The sequence below is a fragment of the Paraphaeosphaeria sporulosa genome (genome assembly GCF_001642045.1).
Source record: "Paraphaeosphaeria sporulosa strain AP3s5-JAC2a unplaced genomic scaffold CC84scaffold_1, whole genome shotgun sequence".
NCBI lineage: Eukaryota > Fungi > Ascomycota > Dothideomycetes > Pleosporales > Didymosphaeriaceae > Paraphaeosphaeria > Paraphaeosphaeria sporulosa.
The window spans coordinates 4,954,974-4,977,853 of record NW_017253360.1 but is presented as its reverse complement, the minus strand read 5'-3'; the positions used below and the strand labels follow the sequence as shown (position 1 = coordinate 4,977,853).

The window sequence follows — 22,880 nt, the reverse complement described above, 5'->3', positions numbered from 1 at the left end:
TCCGATGTCGTCAGCACTACAGAGACATGCCAAATGCAAGTTCGCAACGCCATAGCCGCGATTATCTGGAACTTGCAAAGTGCATCATTTGGAGAGAAGACCTTGTATTGTCCCACCGAGATTGGCCGGATACGGTACCTCCTCATGCGACACTTAGACAGTCACTCTGCATGAGGGAAGAGCCTTGATCTGGCGGGCTAAGCGGCAAGAACAGCATTCGTATGCGCTTACAAAAGGATAAACATCAGCCGGAGAGGACGCGAGCTGACGTCGACATCGGCTTCCAGCGCTTTCCCCCATATGCCCAAGAGTGCAGGGCACTACCACTCTGCTGGTAACTTCTCGAGCAATAATCTCGCTTCGACATACTCACCAGCACGTCACGAGGAAGAATCACGCCAGCGCCGATAGTCCCGCTACCTAGGTCTTACTCTCGCCGGCGTCCAATTCTGCCTGCTGTGCCTCCCGACTGCCTCGTTCCCACAGCCAGGAAATACGCGCACAGACAGCCTCCGTGGCACATGTTATACATCGCACCAATCGCGCTGCAACCCCACAATCCGTCACAGTCCCGCTGCATATTCCCTCGTCCGCTGGGCAATCAGCAACAGTGTGCGTGTGTGTGACCAGTCCTGCGCGCGCCTGGGATCGTGCTTCCCCGTGCTAGCCTGCTGCAGTCAGCACGGATTCCGACCCACATTCTGTAATCTTCCTAGAAGGTCTCTAGAAGGCTGCTAGAAGGTCGGCACATGACGCTTGGGCGCGTGCGGCTGCGGTTGCCAGCCACCATAGATCGGCGATCGTGGACCTGGAGATGGGCCTGGCGTGTCAATGTCCGATGACGGAGTGGAGCGGATTGTGCGCCGGTGAAGGGATTGGGAAAATGCTCGCGTACCGCGGCAGAACGGGATTCTTGGTACGATTGTGCGAGGCTACGGATTGATTCACTTTTGTCATGGGTGCAAGTCTTACAGGGTGTTTGCAGACGCCGCGGCGTTTAGAGGAAACCCCTACTTCGGTAGACTTAGTCTCTGTGAACAGATCGGTAGCACAATGACTGCCTCCACTATCCAAGGCAGACTTGAATGCACGCACATTTCTGAGCTCAAAGACTTTTTCCCTGAGAACAGTGGATCAGAGGACGAGATGGCTGGCAATGTAGACTCAGCGACAATGATAGCGCAGGAAATATGATTGAGACTCTTTCCCTGCTTCGACTACTCAACCCTTACTTTATTGCATATTTGTTCTCAAACCCTCAATGTCTTTGTCGATCGCAAATGTTGTGCGTACAAGCTCGATTATCAAGTCCGATATCCGCAATCTACCCTTTTCTTGCATGGTTTAACATGCAACTCAAGGTCATGAGGCGCAGCAGTGAGCCTCAACTCCTCCGCAGTAGATCGTGTGAAAGTATTGCATGAACCCTCATAATCAGCAACAACCTTTATCACAACACACGAAGACCGGGAAGTGCTGTGCCACAGAACAATGGGGCGAGGCTCACGCAGGGACGTTCGTTGCATAAAACGCCAGTATCGTCATCTTTGCTGGAGATTCTGACCGCCTTTCCAACGCCCAACTTGTTTTTGTGAGAAGAATCTTTCGTCGCTACGGCACCACTGCCATGTCCCTTGAACCCCAGTCCAACGTCTTTGGTACAAACTACTCCATGTCTCTGCCATACTCATTCGAAGCACTATATCCCACTGAGATCATAGAGACCTGCAGAGTGGAGGACCCAGCGGTTGAAGCGCAAGAGTCATGTGCTGACGGACTGGTAAGCCTACGAACGTACCCCTTGTTTTATTAAACATAATAAGATAGTCCTCCCGATTGCTCTAAAGACTAATATCATCAACGTAGTACTTGTGAGCTTTGCTGTTATCGTTACAACGGAAGATCACCAATAGTCACGAATGCGGTAGCATTGATACTACTTGTGCCAGTCTCGTAGGGAATGGGTGTGGAACTATGTATGCTTAGATTTTCCGTGGGCTCTGGATCTTCCGCAAATGCAATCTAGTCCGCAGTATTGAGCTCCTTGAAACAATCAAGAACAGAACTACCATTGTGTCTAGCGAGTCTGGCATGTGAAGGCGTGAGACCGCGTACCATCACGTTGCAATGCTATGTCGGGCTTACAGAGCGCATATTAACGAAGTACCTAGGCCTATCCATGCTGCGCTGTAGTACTTACGGCATCACACAACTTTATGTAGTGACGACTCTGAGGCTATTTCTCCAGTACCTTAGGCTTTCTGGATTGGAAGATCCGCTGCCTAATATTGTTCAGTCAATGCAGTGAGCGGCTGAACACATATGGCTCAAACGCTGCACCTGGACCTGTCTGTATGAATAGAAGGATCTTGCCATTCACTTGAAAGATCACGATTGAGTCAGCTTGTACCAATGTTGGCTTTGCTTCCCGTTGCTGGTCGATGCTTCAAAGTATTGTTTTCTATTCTCTAAAGAGAATGTCTCCCAGCCCATCTACTATAATCACCAAGTTCTCGAAGCTACCTATCCAACCCGAAACAAGTATTCGTCTCTCAAGTCACGATCACAGGCGACACAAAGATGGAATTTCCTCATATCTCCACTTTTGACCTTTTGTATATCTTCCTTGCACTTAGACCCTACAATGTCACAGCAATGAACATGACGACGAAATATGCTACAAGAGACTAGTTAGATGTAGCGGAATGGGAAATAGAGTAGCTGATGAAATCAACGCTGTGTGTGTCGGTAAAGCGTCCGGAATGCGCCAGCCACTGTACGAGAGGTTTGGGTACGAGCTGCGCGAATCGGTGTCTCTTAAGGATGACGCAAGATTCAATGATAGAATGAGGGAATGATCCATCGCTTCATGATGAGACGGAGGCAATTGGATTATCAGCCTTCACAGTCAATGGCCAATGCATCTCAAAGCTGCCTGGTAAAGGGCTCATTTATCAGGATCATTGCCACCGTGACAAGTAGCATTTGTATCCTTGAAATTTCCTTGAGTGAAAACAGAAGCAAGTGGCATCAAGATTGAGGATCGGGTGGGCGGCGAACGGTGTATCATATTCAGACCGAAGGCGTTACGTGCCATGCAAGCTATGCGTTACTGGCAGTTCAAAAGCCACTCAAACCATCATATAACGACAGACAACTATCCCCATCCGAACCCTCCATCCCACTTTCCTCAATTCGCTCCACCAATGACCCAGATCTCATTCGTCGTATCACTACTGAGAAACAACTTCCCACTCGGACTCCAAGCCAATCCTGCCGGCCTAAAGCACCTATTCGGACACCCTGCATTGTTGTTTGCATTCACCATGATGTTTTCTGCTGCACCCGCGCCACTCGTCACATTGGCAACCGGCTGACCAGTCTGAGGATTCCACGCTACTCTGCTCAACCTGTAACCATCTGGCGGATTCCTGTTCCAGCTTCCGTGGAATGTAACGTAGGCGGCGCTTCCCGCGGCATTGAATTTGAGGTCTAGCGGAGCGGTGTGGGCGGGGAAGCAAAGCTTGGGTGCGACTCGTGTGCATGCAGCACTCGAGGCACCGTTGGTGATCGTGTCACCGACTTTGAATTGAGTGTTGAATGGAGATGGAAGCACTGAAGGATCGAAGATGGAATGGCAGGTGGGGTAGCCGTAGGATTTCCCACGCTCAGCAGAGGAGGTGTCGTTGATCCTTCCGTGGTAGTTCAGCTCCTCGCAAGGGTTCGTGTTGTGGACGTCTTTTCCGCTGACAGTCATGTCGTCCATACCGTTGTTGACAGAGAACTATTGTATGTAAGTCTTGTTTTGAAGCTTCTTTTGTGGTGCGGTGCCGGGAAGAAGGCTTGAGCATAACAGCTTAGTCGCACAGTACCCAAACCGTGAGGGTAAATTGCAAAACGAAATGTAGACTTACGATTCCACCATGAGGGTCCTCAGCGATACCTACGTTGTTCCTAATGCCGTACCCTAGAATTTCGCCCGTTGTGTATGCCTTTGGACCGGCATCGATATCGGCTAGCTTGAATATCCGGATTTGACTTCTGCCGCTCGAAGGTTGGGCAGCACCCGTGTCGAGGTTGCCATTCGAGCCGACTTGTACGAGAAGAATATTGGGCTGGCTTTTTGGCACTAAGAGGGTCCTAGCTGTCACTGTTGTGAGCTTTTCTAGGAAGCCTACTGTTTTGTGCTGATCGTGTACTTACTCGCGTGTCCGCTAGTGCTCATCCCCGTAATGACCGTTTTCTTATTACTCACAGTTCCTGTACTGCCGTCATAGTCCCAGCTGTATACAGTGGATTTTGATGATGCAAACAACTTCTTCCCATTAGCCGAAAGCGCAATGCCGTGGTTGAGCGAACTGTCTGCGATGAGTTGCTTCTGTGACTTCACGCAGATATTCGTGCCGCCGTTATCGGTGAGCTGGATGTAACGGACACCGTAGGCAGACTGCTCGGACGTGAGTAGGTTGCCCTGAATGTCGAAGATAAGACCGCGAGGGCCTGTCGTAAGTTAGTGTCTAAGGTGCTAATGCATTCCAAAGTCACACTCACCCTTGAGCCCATTAACAACCACGCGTCCCTCGTACCCAGGAGCAAAAGTGGCAGCATTGACGGGTGCAATATTAGTGCATGTCTGGCCAAGAGCTGATGGTATCAAGGGCAGCAAAGCCACGACGGCTGAGTGAATAGCGACCATGATGAAGTTCCTGTGTGCGTCCTCCAGGCAAGGCAGCGTGCAGACAGCCAGAGTAAGGGACCAGGTGCTTGACGTCTTATATCCAATCTTATTTCCGCGATGATTCACCCACATGCCACCGGGCGTTCGCTCTCTTCCATCACTCGGTTGCACATGGCATCATTGTAAACCTTGGGCCACCAATCAGGTGATGGCGAGTTCATTAAATAACCTAAATCGGACCTTTTGTGCACCAATGCTCAGTCATTTTTAAATCGTGTCCAAGAGTTTCGAAGGAGCGACTAACCTCCCATGGTTGCAGGTAGAAAGAAGGCGCACAGTTTCGCCAAGTAAAGACCAGGTCGACTGATGTGATAAGGAAGGGGACTCATGGCGGATTGGTGCGAGCAGCAAGAGCCAAGAGCGCGGTCCAATACACTTGCCGATCGACGTTAATGAAACATGGGATCTTTAAGTGTTTTTGGCGGGGTTACCAGGATCAAAAGTGCCCAGAAACCTGGGGAAAATATGCTTGTTGGCAGTTCAGCGACAAGTAATGGTATGTGTCCCCGAAACGTGTTGCGGATCGGTCGATAAATCCGATGTTTGTGTATCGCGAAAGGAAGGTGAGAGTCGTGGAATGCCAACCTTGTACCGGGATCAATATGAGACGATGCTATGACTAGGTAGGTAAGCATTGTCTAGCGCTGGCAAGCAATGGCAGCAAGGGACAGGATGGCCTCATATCCGCCCGAGGAAGTAGTAAAAGCATTGATGTACAATGACAGGTAGAGCCTGGATGGCATGAACATGGGCTGTTCTGGACAAGACAACTTGATGTACCGTACTTGTTGTGGCGACACGGTGAATATTAGGTACTAAATTCTACGCGAGTACGGCGACAAAAATGTCCGCTATGCTTCGTATCTGCAACGATCAGCTAGTACATGGCTCGTCGCAGATTGCCAGATGCTCAGATCGCTGCTTGATGGGATAGATAGACAGGTCGCCGCGATAGTCGATTTCAAGGACAATTCCGCTAGGGTAGTACCGATCTACATCGCAACAGTGGGAATGTGTCCAGGGCGGTGTTGCTCCACAAGAAGGCGCAACCTCGGGAAGCGTCCGGCACGTGCCGTGTGGCGAGCTGATTTGGTCTACCTTGATTGATCGCATTCGGCTACAGTCTGCGCGGTGAGCACTTGAAGCCAGCACTACACTCAAAATCTTTCAAAAAGAACCTGGCAAACGGTGATACTACTGATAAAAGAAAAAAGCAAATTTATGGAGTCTACAAAGGCTAGTGTGAGGATCGAACCCTCGCAAGAAGTGGGGAGCCAGAAAATACCAAAAATAGAACTCATAGCTGAGCTACGTTTCGATCGTAGGTCCTCCGGGCTGGTTGACTGTTAGTATATATATTTCAAGAGCCGGCAGTTGGTCCAACTTACTTATGAGCCCGGCGCGCTTCCGCTGCGCCACTCAGCTTTTCTTGAGTGTCGATGGTAATTTTCGGTGTAGTCAAATACTTATACCTGGCAAAATATGCGGCGTTGCTAATGGAACCGAGATTTACATCTTTTGGGCGGTAGTGGGGTAGTGGGTGGTACTAACGGGTGGGTTCAAAGAGATTTCGTGGTTGTGAGTCATAGAGAGGGGAGAGAAGCGGCACAAGATACCGATGAGCAGACATTAAGCGAGAAAGGAATTCAGTTGAGGACGAAAACTCGAGTTTCAATAGCTATTCAGATGGACTGAGTCTCCTAGGAAATGATGACTGCTTGAGAGGAAATATAGTAAAGTTGAACAAACGCAAATTCCACAGACAAGCCCTAGCCTTCTCCAACGCGACATCTCTGGATCAGCAGCAGTACTGTGGAAATTGCGACATGCTATGCAGATCAGCACTTGAATGGAATGCTGGGGTATATCTTCAGTGCTTCCTCTTCCTTCTCTGCTCTTCCGCAGCCTCCTACACGCCCTTTGCCTCAAACAGATGCCCGTTCTTACTCAACACCGTCCCCATCCCCTTGTGAATCTCAACCTGGAACGGCTCGAACGGAATTCTCTCCCCATCAACACTGATATAGCCTTCCTTTTGGTTCTTGGGTATAATTCTATACGCGCTAATCTTCTGATAATCGACATGCGGCAGATCAAAGAACTTGTGCTGCTCTATGGCGAGTAGAGTGGCAATCGATTTTGTGCGTGGCAATGTGCCCTTGATGCGAACCAAGTCGAGACAGCCGTCGTCAGGTAGAGCGGCGGGAAAGAAGTTGGCATCTGACGACATATAGGCAAGGTTGCCTGCATAGAAGTTGCCGAGTTGGTCGTGCGGAACCAGCTCCCAACCGTCTGGCAATGGATCATTGATAGTCCCGTACTTGAGCGGCGGAATGGCACATGGTTCGCCCGGGGCTGGTAGCGTGCGCTCATCCTGAGTACGTGGGGGTTTTGCTGCCTCTGCGCGATAGGCTGCCCGGACAGCCTCTTTGTTGCCATGTTCGACCTTGATAGCTATGTCCGCAGGGTAGACGGTTTTCTTTAACAGACGTACAAGAAAGCCGTACGTGAAGCGGGCGCTACCCATCCAGCGCAGGTGCTCGGTTGCAAGATCGGTTTCAGCGACGATACCAGCGGACTGAGAGAGGAAGGAGAGAAGACGGCGGTCACCCTGAGTCACAGAAGCGAGGCCCAGCGGCGTACGGAGACCCTTCACGACGGCCAGAGCGGCAAGACTCGGGCTGTCAGTACCGGTATGGTTCAAACACAGGGCGTTCCCGGAGCCGCAGGGAAGTTGGGCGACAGCAATCTTGACTAGAGCTCGCTGCGCGTCCTCCCTCTTCCCAAATCCATTCCAGACCTCGTGCGGGATGCCGTCGCCGGAGCAGCAAGCCACCACGTCAAACTTCTCTATGTCCAGGTTCTGCGCTATCTCAACACCGTGGCCGTTGTGCGTGGTCGATTCCACGTCGAGCTCACAACGCGCGGCTGCCAGTATGGGCGCGATATGCTTGTGGTACATCTGCGTGGCCTTGCCCTGGCCGCCGAAAGGATTGATCAGCACCTTGATGCGCTTCTGACGCTGCGATGCACCGTATGCCTTCTCCAGCAACCGCTCCACCCATGCCGCCGCCAGGTCGCTGTCTGGCTTCTCGAGCTTGTAGCTGATGATCTGCCGCCGGACGACCTGCTTGGACACGGCGTGCGCGTAGTGGATGATGACCTCGCCGTCGTCTGCGGTTTCGGCCCAGAGGACGTTGTAGAAGGGGATCGAGCGCGTCGTCTTGTTGTCTGCTTAGTGTCAATGGCTGGCTACGCGCCGCGTGTGGCATGTTGCTCACTGCCTCCTCCCAGGGACATGCCGCAGCAGCCCGCGCCTTTGCTTTCCAGGAGCTCATCTGCAGCCTGTCAGCGCGCGTCTTGATCCCTCTTCGAACTGGCTGTACGTACCGAGAACGATCAAGGCATCCGTCCCCAAGGTCAGCGAGGCATTCCTGCCCACAGCGAGCGTGGCGGGCACGTCGGCGCGAGGAGTATTTGGCGTGTTGCCTGCCATCGACGGGTCCCTGAAGGGGTCAATTGCATCTTCACCAACGCCGTGCGCCATGTTTACGATAAGGAGTGTATGCACACGTCGGCATGGCGCAGGAACAGCCAAAGGAGGAACAATCACGCGTCAGCACAGTCCCCGGGGCCCGTGAAGCGCGGGATGACCGGGAGGGAGACCCTGGCGTTAATCTTTCACGAGCGGGTGAGGAAGTGGGCCCTGGTTGAGCCGAGGCTCCAGATCCCTACCACCACCAGGTTGCGCCTGTCTGCTCATACATCTTTAGTCGACCAATGCCACCTGCAACTCGGAATTGTATCGCTGACCATACTAATTTCTATGTTGCTGAAAAGAATTGCAGCTACCCAACACCAGTGTTCCACTCAACGTCCCGAACCCTCGGGACTTGATTAAGATTTCGGACCATTGTAAACATATAGAATGACCCCATCTTTTGAGTCTCCCGTGTCCAAGCAAACACGACCTAGACAACTCTGAAGGAGCCATGCAAAGATGAAAGAGAACACACTCGCATTCTCCACATACGGCATTCACTTCATCCGCACAGCGGCCAATATCCACAAGAAACACCACAACTGAGTTGCCCACCGGACCCGGACAAGGACCCGGCAAAATCCATCATAAGCACCAGCCTGCACCACGATCTTACCAAAGGTCTGAGCATGGAACTCATTGCAAACGTGAGTGAAGGCAGGGCGTGTAAAGAAGGCAAACCGGCATTATGGCCCCCCATAATCCGTCCTGGTCACAATGCCTGAATGGTCAACTTCCCATCACTCATATCTAGATTTGCGTACCGTATAGTATCGTGTGACCAACCACAAGCATGGCAAACGAAAACATAGGAGCATTAACCACAGCCTTTGTGCCGCCTTCAGCCTGCCTATACACGGCGTGTCAACTCTCCCAGCATCGCACCGAAAACAAGAACAACTGCTAAAGACCACATAAGCAACATCTGGCAGCTCCACACCACCTAAATAGATGGCCCCATCACAGATCACCGCTTCGAGCTCTTCGGCGCGCTTCTTGACGCATCTCCAGACTGTTACCCCAAAGACTACAACCCATCCAAGTACTACTCGCCCGGCGTATGTCCGTCAGGCTGCACCGTCGCGACGGCCGAGACGTATGGAGGCAGCAGCAGTACTAATAGAGAGGCAGAGCCATACCAATAAACCTCCAAACGCGGCCCATCCCAACCCCGACTTCCCCTTCCTCGATACGCTCCGCTATGAATCTACATATACCACCGAAGGCATATGAAGACAGACGAGCAGCGAGGAGGGTCGGGAGCCCACGCCCGCGGTGGCCAGGGTGCGATTAATGCGTACCCTGTGGTTGTCCGGTTTCAGGCGACGGTTTCGCGGTAGGTTTGGCTGAGGAGAGCGAATGTGAGGAACAAAGCTAATGTGTTGGTGTAGACCAAGACCTCGTCGTCTTCGTCATCGGGCTCTTTTTCTTTGGGCACGACTTCCTCGCCGCCGTTTCCGAGTAGTACCGACACCTCCAAGGGCTCGGGTCTGTCAACGGGTGCGAGTGTCGGTATAGGTGTAGGGGCAGTCTGGTTCGTTCTAGGTTCACGAAAGAGGAAATGTAGTAATGCATGCAGTGATGACCGGCCGGTGTACTGTGCCAAGCCTCCCGTGAATGTATATGCGAACGAAACAAGCGGTAGGATCGCGCCACAGGAGCTGGGGGTAACGGTCGCAACGGGAAGTGCATAGAGATCGAGCGAGTTGGAGGGGTAGTAGTGGCATGGGTAGGGTTGTAAGTATAGATACGATAGTGCGAGGGGATATTAGAGCAAATGCCGAAGCCTTTATGCCTTGAATATCAAGTTACCTCAACACTACAAACATCTCAATACTCTCTACATCCACGATGGTTGTGGATTTGCACTCGACCATGCACCTCAGCGTACAGTGTACGCGACGCATCTAAATCCTTATTTCGTAAACTCTCTTCACTGGAACCTCTGCATGTGAGCCACAGCAGCTCACTTATTCAACCCCTTCAAGCTGCCCAAGCTAAGCGCCAAACCCTGGCTTCTCGACCGAATCCTCACGAAACCTGTAATCGGTCCGTTACTGCCCTCCTGTTCGATGCTCAAGTTGGCCAGCGCATCCTCACCTGTTTTGAATCAGTATGAATGCTTTCTTTTGCCCGTGGGTTGAAGACTCACCGAACACACTCCTGGCATACAAGTTCGCAGACAAAAACTGGCAGTCCCCCTTCATACTTGCCTCTGGTGTCAGGCAAGACATGTTGGTTGATGCCATTAGCTGCTTAAGGAAGTCGCGTAGTGTTTTCGCCTTAGAGTTGATGTTAACCTTGTTCTCCCACTCGAACTCAGTCCACATTGTGCGGAATTGAGTTTCCGTGCAGTAGGCCGGCTTGATGTAGTCCATGATGTCGATGTGCACGTCATTGAGGATGACGACGTTGGAGTCGACGCCCTTCTCACTACAGGTTGTTAGCATTGGCGCACTACATGAGATGAAGCGAACTTGCCCTTCGTATATTATGTTACCAAAGATGACGCCAGTGTCTGTCGAAGAGACCTTGATGGTAGCTTGGAGATTGATAAAGTCGTGCGGGCCAACGTTTTGCGTGGGCGGTCGTTCGACAACCTTGAGGTCGCCAAGGGTAGCGAACTCCACGGTAAGGTTCTGGAGAGTTTCGGTTGTTTGGTTGACTAGCAGTACGTCCAGGACAATGTCGAACTGGTGTACCTTGATATAGGCTTCCGCATACACCGGATCCGAAAAGCCAGTGAGCTGCTGCACCCGGCTAAGCTTCGATGTGAGATCTTCTGTAGCTGTGTCACCGCCAGTCGCTCTTTCAAGATCTTCTGCGACCTCGTCCAAGCCTTCTGCATCTTTCTTTTTAAGCTGTCTTATCGAGAAAGAGTCATCGACATTAATCGCAGACTTCGCCTTCTCGGATGCTTCCTTCGCTGCCCGCTTCTTTTCCTCCGCTTGGACCATGATCCTGAAAGACTTCCGCGTATCTTCGAGGTAGACGGCCTCAAGCTCTTTCTTTTGCGCGAACTCGGAAAGTGACCTCACGCAAGACATGATACGGTCAACGGAGTCCTCATCAATGAGCGTCTTCACGAACTGAGATTGACCGACACGAATGATGGATATCATGATGAGCATAGCCTCTGCTCTTAGACGATTAGTCTGTGCAGTGTCCTGTGAGATCTCTGAAATGCGCATGACGAGCTTAGTAAGGGTGCTAGATAGCACAGCCGCAAGGTAGTAGTCGCCGTCGAGGATAAGCTGGCGGAGCGGTGGCTTCTGGGAGTTTTTGACGGCTTCGAGTTTCGCCTTGGCAGCAGCAGAAGATGTAAGGGCACTTTCCGTCGCGTACGTGCCGTCTGCAAGCACTTTGCGAGACCCTGAGGGTGCGGCAGGTTTTGCGTGTCCGTTGACCTGCTCGGCAGGCTCCTTGCCTTCCGAGGCCTCGTCCAGCAGCCTCTGCTCGGAACTCAGGATAGGAATCTCACCGAGTGATGCTCGAATACCTCGCCATGCGTCACGGATATCCTTGGCTTCCAGCGAGAACTCTCCGATAATCCAAAGAACACCCCGGTAGACCTTTCCTGCGCGGACTTCGCCCAGAGTTGTGACGAGTCGCTGGACAATGGAGGCCCTGAGATCTGGGAAACGCTCTACGACTTCTTTTACGAAGGAAATAACATCCACGGCTGATGCATTGCTGCTAACATCGGAGATGAAATCCATGAGTGAGCCGACCACGCTCGCAGCAACCTCGGGGAACTTGATAGCGGACTGGTGAATGGCGGAGATGAGCAGTGAGCGATATTCGGTGTTCTTCTCGTATTGTTCGTCGACAGTCTTCACCAGTTCCTTCTTGAGCAACAGGACCACCTCTTCGACATTGCGGCTTGTGACCATTTCCAATGCAATGTGGAGCGCCTTTTTCCGGACATCCAAGTCTGGGCTTGACAAGACACGGAGAATTTCCATGGTGAGATCGTCTAGCACACCCTCGTTCTTCTGGCGGAGTTGGTCCACGCGCTCCAGAACGATAAGCTTCACGTTGTTATCAGGCTCCCTGACTGCCAATTCCACGAACTTTCCTGCGGCTGCCTTTACGGCCACGGGATTGGAAGTGAGAGTGGTGAGCGCGTGCGCAGCTTCGTAGATGACTGTGGATACGCTGGACTCGAGCAAATCGAAGATCAATCGCAGATACCGCGCCTTGTTCGATGGGTTGGTGAGGGCGTCTTTCCGAATGAATTCCAACTCGGCGAGCAAAACCAGCTCATCGTGGTTGGGGATCGAGTCGAAGACCGTGCTCAAGTACTCCAAAGCCTTTTCGTGGCTGATGGAAACGAGAGCGGCGAAAGCGTTGCGCTTGCAGGTCGCGTCGTTCTCGTCATCGAGGAATGTGACGAGAAGATCAGGAGCATCTGGAAGAAGCTCGGGTAGATGTGTGAAGATGGATGCGATCGCGAAAGTTGCGTTCTTTCGCACGTACGCGTGTCTATGCGTGAGACATTGCCGGACGGGCTCTAGAAGTGTTGTAAGCACCCTGAATATGCAAATGGACCGAGTTGCCTACGAAGAAGTGGTTCTACAAGCTCGGCATCCCGCAATTTCGTCCTGTGTATTGTCAGCAGCATACCAACCCGCTGAGTTGGGTCCATACACAAAACGCAATGTGTTTCCCCGCACGTATTCGTTAGGTGCTTGCAAGTCGAATCGGATGGCATTGCTGTCGCCGGTCAGTGTATTCCTTCTGGTATCAATGTCCTCGTGTGCGCCCACCAGACCAAGATCCATTCCTGACGCAGCTTCCCCTGGGCGTCATATTTCGGGCACACTTCGAAGAAGAAGTACATGAGCTTCTTCAAGGGCTTCGACTTGGAGGGCATGACAAATCGTATTATGTGCATGAGCAAGCCAGTCTGGGGGTCGCCATTGAGCATGATGGAGAGGATCTTCTTCTGTAGGCTTATTAGCGGAATACTGCAACGCGGGGTATCGTGGACGGCAAGGCAGGCGTACCATGGTCTCAATCTTCTGCTCGTCCGAGCCCTTCTCCAAGGAGTTCTTGAGGTCATTTTGAGAAGGAACGTCGGCGGCGTTGTCCTGGTGGACCTGTTGACCCCTCGTCAGCGGGGAGCTTCACCACCATCACCAGCTGTAGACCGTACCAAGCTGTATGCACTCTCTAGGAAGGTCGCCATGTTGCCAGCTTAGCAGCTTCGCCTGCTACACGTCTGCGCAGTCTCTCGTTGTTGTGCCGCAATGGCTCCGGGCGACAGCAGTGCGCTCAATGCTCTCGGTGCTGTGTATGGGCGGACTGCTACGTGGAAGGAACGGCGGCCGCGGCGGTGAAAATCGGAGTGCGGCAAGGCAGGAGGAGGCGGAGAGGGTTGAGTAGGGTCAAAGGCTTGCCGGGCGCCAGTAGGTGGCTTCGGGAATTCGGGCGCGATCCGCAATGTAGATGCCTTCTACTATTCAATGTCCAGGTGTCTGCTTGAGAATAGTGGTCCAAGGGCGCTTGGCGGAGCTCGCTAAACCGGCCAGGGTCTGTCGACGATCGTGAACTGCTACAAAACATATCAGGCTGCGCCCGCCCGCAACAACGCGCTTGCACCGGTCCACCGAGCAGCAAACCGCATCGCCCGCCATGGCCTCTGAAAACAAGGTCAACAACGAGCCTTTCTACCTGCGCTATTAGTGTGTTCCCCCCCCGTGAAAGCACGTGTTCATGCTAACCATCACAGCTCCGGTCACCAAGGACGATTCGGCCACGAGTTCCTAGGTTCGTAGCTGTCTGCCGGGCGACTGTACACGGCTGACCTTTGTAGAGTTTGACTTTCGCGTGCTGGGAGACGGCCGCAGTGCATCTACACGATATGCGAACAACTCCAACTACCGCAATGATTCATTGATTCGCAAAGAGAGTAAGAGACGCTGTACCCAACCCTCGTAGCATTGGTTAATCAGTTATTTAGTGTGCGTGAGCCACGCAGTGGTCAACGAGATCAGGCAGATCGTCAAGGACAGCGAGATCATGAAGTAGGTTGAAGGTGGATGATATTCGACTGGATGCCCTCTAACATATCCGCAGGGAAGATGACACCAAATGGCCACAGAAGAACAAGGACGGCCGACAAGAGCTGGAAATCAGGCTGGGCAACGAGCACATTTCTTTCGAGGTACGCACTCACCAGCATCTCAGGACTGCTCGTTCCCCTGCGTTGGCAACATCCAAAGCATACCTCGAAGACCGTCTCCCACGTTGTTGGTGGTGCTATTCGATCCATGCGAAGCAAACAGTGTTCTCATTACTAACCTTTTTCAGACGGCAAAGATCGGTTCCCTCCAGGATGTCTCTGAGTCCTCCGACCCCGAGGGCCTCCGCGTATTCTACTACCTCGTGCAGGACCTCAAGGCCTTGGTGTTCTCACTGATCAACTTGCACTTCAAGGTACGGTCATCATCACCATTCGTCCAGTGTGCATGCTTACGAGCCCCGCAGATCAAGCCAATCTGAGCCAGACCTGAAAGTTCGGGGGAATGCCGGATTTGCTTTTGCTGCGAGCGAATAAACCAGGGTAGAAGAGCAGGCGAATACGGCGCGGTACCACCTGTTTGCGGGCCGCAAGGCGTCTGGAGTCTAGAATCATCAATGACCCATAGCTATCAGCAGCGCATGGCAGCTGTTGTCGAGAGTAGCTGGAGCGCGCTCACAGAGCCGGCAGACAAAATGGAATGGATTGCAATGCACGGTTCGGCCCATATCCGCAGCGTGTTCGCGCCGTGATGCAAGACAGTTCAGCCAGCGTCGCCAAGCTCGTTCGCCACTCGGCTGGGTCCGCGTCTGCGCCGACCGACTCTTTCAGATGTCACGCCAGGTGGGAGCAGCTGGCAGACAAACTGAGACGCTCTATTGCATCGGAACTGGCAGCAGCGGCGTCGGCATGGACGTGCTCATGATTGTGCCGGGCTCCACGCAGGGCCGCAACCGTGAGCCGTGGCAGTGTGTGACGACCCATCCACCCTTGTCCCACACGACAGCACGCGAGCTAGCCCCGGCTCCTTCCCCCCGCAATAGGCGCACGAGTAAGCCCCCAGCAAGCCCAGCCGTCACTCCAGATGTCGAGTCCGCATAAACATGACATCCCACCGCCTCTGACCCTGGATCTCCATTCCGCTAGAATCGCGCTGTCCATTCCCCTTCCATCTTATGATTTTGTAGTTTCATTGTTCGTAGTCCGCCCTCTTCCCGCCGGCCATGCCCATCGACGACATCGCGACCGTGCTCACGCCGCCAGTTGACGAGCATGAGAGCATCCTGGCCGGTCGCTCCACATGTCCACTGGAGGAACTGCGCATTCACGCAGCGCACACTGCCAACGCCGCGCCCTCTTCACGCGATACCCTCAGTGACGATGGCCCGATACACGCCCCAGCACAGCAGCCAACGCCGCCTCCTACCGATGACCCAGCATCGCCTGCGCGTACACACTCGTCGTCAGAAACGCACCCGAAACCCATAGAAACGTCTGTCGAAGGCCCTCTCAGAGACATACCCACACCAATGAGCACGGTGGACGATGGTGCTGAAGAACCACGGCACGCGCATGCCTCACCGCTTTCAGCAACGGCACCAACGACCGCCGCCTGGTCGCAACAGAGATACCCCACACCGCCGTACTCAGCTCACAGAGTATGTTGCAACATGCTGTCCCCGCAAGACGTGTTGCATTGGTCGTTGCTCATTGCCTTTAGTTTCTTCCAAACTCCTCGTCATCGCTGCTTCGCCCCGGCAGTCGCTTCAGAGGAAACCAAACCTCCGATCGGCAGCAATACGAGGTAGAAGTCGAGATCAAATATGTAGACATGCGCGACTCGTTCCTATGCGGATATTTGCGCATCAAAGGTGTGCCCTCGTCACAGTCCCAGTCTCACCACTAGCACGCAACTAACAGAACCTAGGCCTGACGGAAGACCACCCAAGCTTGACCACATACTTTGAAGGCGAAATCATTGGCAGCAAATATACCTTCATTACACAGCATCCCGAGTGGGGCTCGAATGAGAAAGTCGACCGGCAACACTGGGGTAGATTCTCTGCCTACAAGCCGCTCTCCAAATACTCGTCGCGGCCAGAGTTGGTTTCAAAAGACTGGATGCAGAAGGAACATCTCTTCATGCGCTGGAAGGAGTATTTTCTGGTTCCGGATCACCGCGTCAAAACCATAAACGGGGCGAGCTTTGAGGGGTTCTACTACATCTGCTTCAACCAGGTCTCTGGCAGCATCGAAGGAATATACTTCCACGCTAAGAGCGAGAAGTGAGTAATGTCTGTTTCATCCATTCAAAACTCGATACTAATGCGCGGACCAGATTCCAGAAGTTGCAGCTGGAACACGTTGAGGACCATGGGTGTCAGGGCGCAATCGAATTTAGATGACTTTGACGACTTCTCTTGTTCATGAACGGCGAAGAAAGGAGCATGTAAATGAAATTTGGGGCACAAACGGTACACAGCATTCTTGGGTGGGCACGCAAGCGTTTTCGGTCCTCCTTCTATCTACGACCTTTGAGACTTTCCTGTACAGATTCCACTTTTGTCTACTACCATTTTTAATGCGGCTGCCTTCTCAGCAGTGCGCCAAGAAGGCTAGCTTGCATATCCATTCATACTATTCTTCGAAGCTGAGCGCTGGTATTCAACGTTCAGGTGAATGCGTTGCGTTAGGTCTGTTACGTCATTCCACGCGGCGGCCGGATTGCCTTCTCCGCAGTTGTGAATCGTGGTTTCGAGGCTCTGGGACCTAGCGAAAAGCTTGACCCGCAACAGCCTTCATTCGCTTCGCTTCTATCGACCTAGCCGCTGGCCAACCACAACCGTACGACCTTGGGCGCTCACCTCCAGCAACACTCCAGATCTACGATGGCTGCAGAACCCCCCAAACGCCAGAAGCGCGAAGAATACAAGAGGTCCCTTGCAGCTGACGATGGGGCTCTGCCAAAGAAGAAGTTCTTCAGGCAGCGCGCTCACGCCAATCCATTTTCAGACCATGCGTTGACTTAGTACGACTTGCTTTGCTATACCTACTTGCTGAGAAGAGACGGCATTGACTAACAACGTATAGCCCAAAGAGCCCAGCTGAGATGGATTGGGCGAGCTTGTACCCTGCATTTGCTGTCAAGAAGCCGGCGCAAGGCGAGGATGGGAAAGAGATCGATGAGTCACGTGCAGACGGCCAGGCTGCGCACGAGGAAGAGCAGAGGGAAGCAAGAGCTATCACGAAGGACGTCGAGATCGCAGACATAGGTTGTGGTTTTGGCGGACTCCTCTTCGCGCTCTCCACCACGTTCCCGGACACACTTTCTCTCGGTACGACCGTCCCACATTCATTCTCTATTTGCTCCCTTTGAATTGTGGAGCCCCGACCACTCTGCTAACATTGAGAGGAATACAGGCATGGAGATCCGCATTTCAGTAACCGAGTACGTGCAAGAGAAAATCCGTGCACTCCGATCACAGAATGCAGAGAACCAAGGCTACCAAAACATCGGCTGCCTGCGCGCCAACACGATGAAATTTCTACCCAACTTCTTCCGCAAACACCAACTCCGCGCTATCTTCCTGTGCTTCCCTGACCCGCATTTCAAGCAGCGCAAGCACAAGGCGCGCATTGTCTCTAGCACACTGTGCTCAGAGTATGCCTACGTAGTGAGGCCTGGTGGGTACGTGTATACGATTACGGACGTCAGGGATTTACATGAGTGGATGGTGGGGCACTTTGCGGGGCATGCAAGCTGGGCGAGGGTGGAGGGGAGTGAGTTGGAGGAGGGAGTGGTTGGACAGTGTGTAGCGACCATGTCCACGGAGACAGAAGAGAGCAAGAAGGTAACGAGAAACAACGGCGAGAAGTTTGTGGCTGTCTTCAGGCGGATCGAGGATCCGGCTTGGCCGGGAGAGCATTGAGAGGCGTGATGATACCACGACGAGTAAAATGATACAACTAATAGGGAATGGAGGACACTCCATTTGATCAGTTCAGAGTAAATGCCCCCAGAGCCTGGTATCTAGACTTTTCCGAACCCTGATATGCATGCAAATGCAAGATATACGCCCCCAAACGCCGCGCTTGAATGACTTCTATGCCCTCCTTTCCAGCACCACACCCGTTCAATCCTCAATCCCACCCCACTCCTCTTCCTCGTCATCCTCCATATCCGCATCCTCCTTCCCCCCCTCCGCCACCAGCCCTCTCCACGCCCTCAGCCTCTCATCACCAAGGGTCTCCTTCGCCGCATTCCTCACAACCTTCAGCCTCCCCTCCTTCGCCAGCGTCTCCACGGGTGCACACAGCTGCTCCAACACCCCCCTCTTCTCAACACGCCACTCCCCCTCCACCTTCTCCAGCTCATCAACCCACACGTCCAGCACATGAAATCTCAGCCCATTCGGGATCTTCGTGTCCTGCGCACTCAGTGGGAACTCCGCCATGATCTCGCCATGCTGCTTTATCCCCTCCTCATTCCCCCAGCTGTTGGCCGCGAGAAACCGGAACGACGCATTGACGTACTGGCGGATGAGGTAGAGGTATTTATCCAGGCGGAGGGCCTCGATGTTCGTCCACTCGCGGGCGATGGTGGCCCAGAAGGCGCGGAGGAAGGGGAGCACGACGGGTGCCTTTAAGCTTGAGGGGAGGCTGGCGAGGGAGCGGGAGAGGGCTTGTTGCTGCGCGGGCTTGTCTTGCATCCACAAGCCTGGTTTGATCTCGTCAGCGGGAGTGAAACAGCATGGGGGTTTTGAGGGGTGTTGTGTGCGTACAGTAGAATAAACCCTTCCACAGCTTGAGCAGGTCGAGCTCTGAGATTTCGGAGCGGGACGAGAGGAATGCGCGGAGCGAGGCGAGGGCGGAGTCGCGCGTGCGCTTGTCGCTCGAGGCAAGGTGCTTGATGAAGGGGCTGCTTTGCGCGTCGTCTGCCATTGTGTGTGGATTTGTTTCCGTGCCTGGGGTGCTTGAGGAGTGGGCTTTGCGATCGGGCTGGCTGCAAGAGTTGCGCGGGACGGGACGCGATCCAAAAATTTAAGGTTATCGATAAGCAAGTTCACTCGTAGAACGCCCCAGGGCTCGACGATCTGCATGTGCTTGCGTGTTGGACCAAGCTATCAGATTCCAGGATGCTTTATTATCTCGAACTACTTATACAATTTCCTTGTGTGCGGCCGCTGGCGTGCAAGTGAATGAATATCCTTACACTTTCTCACGCTGCTTCAACGTTGAGCAGGCCACACGCCGATCGCAGACTGCGCGTCATATAATACCCCCTGATTAACGCGTACACGTGGCTTATATGATCAAATATCACGGCTAAGCCCTCTCTCCCACTACCCAGGCCTTCTCTTACCACTCTCGTGAATGGTTATGCGCCTCGCTGTCGTGAAGTACGACTCAGCATGACTTCTCGCGCATCATGGCCTCCCTCGCGACCGCTCTGCAGAACGTCCCGTACCGCAGCATCGAGCATGTAGGAAGCACGTTGATTCCAGACCTAGCTGAGAAGCCCATCATCGACATCGGCATCGTGATCGATCCAAAGTACTGCCCGATGGCTGCATCAGCACTGTCCTACAACGGCTACGGATTAACACCCGAGCCGACCGGCAACCGCACGTCGTTTCGGTAATCGGCCCACGCTTTTGATTCTAACGCAAGCAAGCTATAGGAGACGGCGATCTTCGGCGCGCTCTATATCTTGATATGCTTACTGCTTCGTCCAATTGGAATATATCACGGTGGGGAAAGCGTTTCTAGATCACCCCGAGCTCTTGAGAGAGTACGCAGAAGTGAAGCAGGAGCTTGGAAGGCGGGGGTTTGGGGATAGTCAATAGTATGCGGGTGCAAAGAGCCAGATATTGCAAAAGATCTTCGCTATAAGTGGACTAGATGAAGATACAATCAATGATGTTACCGCGCCGAATGGATGGGCGTTGAAGAAAGAGTAGGTAAGTTTGTGAAGAGACATCGATTGAGTAGGAAACGGACTCCATACGTTGAAGAAGACTCACGGTTATCGATAAGGAAGTTCAGGTTGGGAAACTTTGATGATCTGCACGTGCTAACGCGTGGAACACTGTGCGTATGTAGTGTAATCTTTGGCCAAACCCGTGAATGAAATCACTGTTGTGTGAGACTTGCATTTTAATGTATATAGACTCAAGATTCCGTTTAGATTGCCACCTCTCTTACACTGACTTGGTTGGTTTGTTCGGCAAAGCTCACCGCATATTCGTGCAGCAAGTAACGATGGCTGAGCCTTCAGCAAGTTCTTCTGTCGCAGGAATGATAGCTTTCTAGTTTGATCGTATCCAATATAACTGTCGGACGTAAGACGTAAGCTTAAAGGGAGTAAATGGTAATGAGATGATCTTTGCATCAATTAAAGCAACAGGTTATCTTTCACTTAAATCTAGTATTTCAGCGAGGACTGTATTAAATGACCTGGCCCGTGCACTAGCTCATCGCGCTAGACACTTGCGCTCAACAACACGGGAACAAACTACCTAGAAATTCGCATAAGCTTCTTAAAAGAGGAAAACCTGTTGTGAGTATATATTGATACTGTTTAGATATTCTGACTAATACTTTAAGGTTTGATTCATCATTCTAGGCCGCTACTAGTCAGCCTAGGTTGTCTTCCAACTGTTTAGTACGTGCCGTCCACATATACCCACTATATACGGATGCAGCGTTACTTAAAAGTACCGAAAACTACCGCGGCATCCTAGTATCCTTCAATGGAAGTCGCTGACCAGTGGCGCACAGGGCTCAATGCCCTCGATGGTCGTAATCCCTACCATTGGCGGACCAGCGACTCGACGCGTTCGGGTAGACAAGGTGTGTAGTTCTTGCACGTTCTGGGCATCACCGCAGAACAGCAGGTATCTAACCTATATTTAGATTCACTCGATCGTGAGCAACCGCATAGAGGACCGGGTGGGTACCTTATGTTCTCTGTAGGGGATTGTGCAAGCTAATTCGGATGTAGGAAGAGCAATTCCTCGTGAGGTGGAAGTCAGACTCGACCGCACCTCCGTTGAGCTGGCACGGTATCCGAGAACTGGCGAGATGCTTAGAACTCGTGCAGGACTATATCACCATTCGAGAAAAGTAAGAAAACCCGGTAGATGCTCTTCAGACCCAACACTAACCTCACGTCCAGTGCGAAAGCTCCCTCAAAGAAGCGGAAGTCACCAGACCTCGGACTAGAACATGAGAGGCGAGCTTCACCGTACGACCGTCGCCTTAGACTTGAGAGCAGAACACGGTCGGCTTCCCGCTCACCTTCCAACTCGTCAGTGTCAACCGGACCGACATCTGGTGCGACCGTTAATGTCTATAATGGAGTGCTGGATACGGACGAGAACGGATTCATCTTCTGTCGAAGCGTAAGCACCACATTTACTTGATTGTGTGCCTAAGTGCCGCGCGTTGACAGCAAGTAGGCTCATAGCCATGGCATCGCTTTCCTAGACGTCCAGAGCCTCCCAACTGACGACATGCTACGCGTCGCGAGGATGTCTAAGATTGAGACCGCGAATATACTCATCCGCGCAGAGTATATACGGCGGTTGTCCAAGGTTGCTGGCAAGAAGATCCACCTGGTCAACGTCCACGATTACACCACGCCTTCACTTCGTTTCCAATACATCCCTGAGTACGTCCTACGTGAAGGGGTCTTTAGAGCAGACTCAGCTACTCAAGAAGGTTGCCAACAGTGCTCACCGCACATGGGGCGGAATATAGGTTGTGAATACACGAAGAAGTGTGGCTGCCTCGAGTACGCGGCTGTAGATGTGAACCGCATAACAACAGCGGAGATGAAGCAGAAATATGAAAACGCCCTCGCAACTGGCGGATCCACACTCGGCTTCCCGAAAAAATTTCCCTACTTCACAGACGGCACAAAGCGACAGCGAACCGGCACCCTAGTGCCCTTCTACCTCGACTCTCGCCACCCAATCTACGAATGCAACGACAACTGCCGGTGCGGGCCTTACTGCCGCAACAAAAACGTGCAATTCGGGCGACAAGTCGAGCTCGAGATCTTCAAGACAGGCAGCGGCCGCGGCTGGGGTCTGCGCTGCAAAGAAGACCTCTTCGTGGGCCAGTTCATAGACACGTACCGCGGCGAAGTCATCACCGACGCCGAAGCCACACGCCGCGAGCAAGCCGGCGGGCAGCTCAAAGCCTCGTACCTGTACAGCCTAGACAAGCACCAGGAGTCCGAGGGCCTGGCCCAGGAAGAAATCTACGTCGTCGATGGCGAATTCATGGGCGGCCCGTCAAAGTTCATGAACCACAGCTGCGCGCCGAATTGCAGGCAATACACCGTCTCCTACAATAAGCACGACAACCGCATCTACGACCTCGCGTTCTTCGCGATCCGCGATGTCCCTGCGGGGGAGGAGCTGACGTTTGATTATCTGGACAAAGAGGAGGGTGAGGGTGAGGGGGAGGGGGAGGAGGAGGAGCCGCCAGATGGCGCGGTGCCGTGTCTGTGCGGCGCGGAGAAATGTCGTAGGTGGTTGTGGCAGTAGGCTTGCATGTATAAGAAGCAG

The 22,880-nt window shown here is 52.9% G+C and overlaps 9 protein-coding genes and 1 non-coding gene across 10 annotated transcripts; 5 read left to right on the top strand and 5 right to left on the bottom strand.

The window, feature by feature from the left end:
* Positions 1-3,190: 3,190 nt before the first annotated feature.
* On the bottom strand, positions 3,191-4,696 carry CC84DRAFT_1077908 (soluble quino protein glucose dehydrogenase; the record flags this gene model as incomplete). Its single annotated transcript, XM_018173778.1, has 4 exons — positions 3,191-3,784; positions 3,915-4,144; positions 4,204-4,500; positions 4,552-4,696. 4 exons carry the CDS (start codon positions 4,694-4,696, stop codon positions 3,191-3,193), a joined length of 1,266 nt encoding a protein of 421 aa, XP_018043390.1.
* A 1,342-nt stretch (positions 4,697-6,038) lies between these two features.
* On the bottom strand, positions 6,039-6,163 carry CC84DRAFT_t5. The gene has a single exon. It is a non-coding gene; the product is annotated as a tRNA-Met (tRNA).
* Positions 6,164-6,393: 230 nt separating this feature from the next.
* Positions 6,394-8,384, bottom strand: CC84DRAFT_1160270 (sphingoid long chain base kinase-like protein). Its single transcript, XM_018177461.1, has 3 exons — positions 8,129-8,384; positions 8,020-8,076; positions 6,394-7,969 (listed from the first exon to the last, which is right to left on the bottom strand). The coding sequence occupies exons 1-3, from the start codon at positions 8,283-8,285 to the stop codon at positions 6,648-6,650; spliced, it is 1,536 nt and encodes a 511-aa protein (XP_018043389.1). The 5' UTR covers positions 8,286-8,384; the 3' UTR covers positions 6,394-6,647.
* A 1,672-nt stretch (positions 8,385-10,056) lies between these two features.
* On the bottom strand, positions 10,057-13,759 carry CC84DRAFT_1160267 (coatomer subunit beta). Its single transcript, XM_018177460.1, has 8 exons — positions 13,438-13,759; positions 13,289-13,381; positions 13,049-13,227; positions 12,930-12,995; positions 12,843-12,883; positions 10,761-12,792; positions 10,432-10,712; positions 10,057-10,379 (listed from the first exon to the last, which is right to left on the bottom strand). Exons 1-8 carry the CDS (start codon positions 13,468-13,470, stop codon positions 10,246-10,248), a joined length of 2,859 nt encoding a protein of 952 aa, XP_018043388.1. The 5' UTR covers positions 13,471-13,759; the 3' UTR covers positions 10,057-10,245.
* Positions 13,428-15,089, top strand: CC84DRAFT_177071 (Mago nashi protein). Its single transcript, XM_018185462.1, has 7 exons — positions 13,428-13,966; positions 14,014-14,051; positions 14,098-14,193; positions 14,245-14,308; positions 14,361-14,448; positions 14,595-14,720; positions 14,772-15,089. The coding sequence occupies exons 1-7, from the start codon at positions 13,917-13,919 to the stop codon at positions 14,784-14,786; spliced, it is 477 nt and encodes a 158-aa protein (XP_018043387.1). The 5' UTR covers positions 13,428-13,916; the 3' UTR covers positions 14,787-15,089.
* Positions 15,090-15,527: 438 nt separating this feature from the next.
* CC84DRAFT_1183507 (uncharacterized protein) lies at positions 15,528-16,709 on the top strand (the record flags this gene model as incomplete). Its single annotated transcript, XM_018180691.1, has 4 exons — positions 15,528-15,962; positions 16,025-16,175; positions 16,232-16,589; positions 16,643-16,709. 4 exons carry the CDS (start codon positions 15,528-15,530, stop codon positions 16,707-16,709), a joined length of 1,011 nt encoding a protein of 336 aa, XP_018043386.1.
* A 483-nt stretch (positions 16,710-17,192) lies between these two features.
* CC84DRAFT_1183506 (putative methyltransferase) lies at positions 17,193-18,233 on the top strand (the record flags this gene model as incomplete). The annotated part of the gene is made up of 3 exons (XM_018180690.1): positions 17,193-17,332; positions 17,395-17,639; positions 17,725-18,233. The coding sequence occupies 3 exons, from the start codon at positions 17,193-17,195 to the stop codon at positions 18,231-18,233; spliced, it is 894 nt and encodes a 297-aa protein (XP_018043385.1).
* An 18-nt stretch (positions 18,234-18,251) lies between these two features.
* CC84DRAFT_1160265 (nucleolar protein NOP52 variant) lies at positions 18,252-19,405 on the bottom strand. Its single transcript, XM_018177459.1, has 2 exons — positions 19,086-19,405; positions 18,252-19,021 (listed from the first exon to the last, which is right to left on the bottom strand). Exons 1-2 carry the CDS (start codon positions 19,243-19,245, stop codon positions 18,438-18,440), a joined length of 744 nt encoding a protein of 247 aa, XP_018043384.1. The 5' UTR covers positions 19,246-19,405; the 3' UTR covers positions 18,252-18,437.
* A 150-nt stretch (positions 19,406-19,555) lies between these two features.
* On the top strand, positions 19,556-20,255 carry CC84DRAFT_1160264 (uncharacterized protein). The gene has a single exon (XM_018177458.1). The coding sequence runs from the start codon at positions 19,733-19,735 to the stop codon at positions 19,943-19,945; it is 213 nt and encodes a 70-aa protein (XP_018043383.1). The 5' UTR covers positions 19,556-19,732; the 3' UTR covers positions 19,946-20,255.
* A 1,563-nt stretch (positions 20,256-21,818) lies between these two features.
* Positions 21,819-22,859, top strand: CC84DRAFT_1078143 (SET domain-containing protein; the record flags this gene model as incomplete). The annotated part of the gene is made up of 1 exon (XM_018173788.1): positions 21,819-22,859. The coding sequence occupies one exon, from the start codon at positions 21,819-21,821 to the stop codon at positions 22,857-22,859; it is 1,041 nt and encodes a 346-aa protein (XP_018043382.1).
* Between the last annotated feature and the right edge of the window lie 21 nt (positions 22,860-22,880).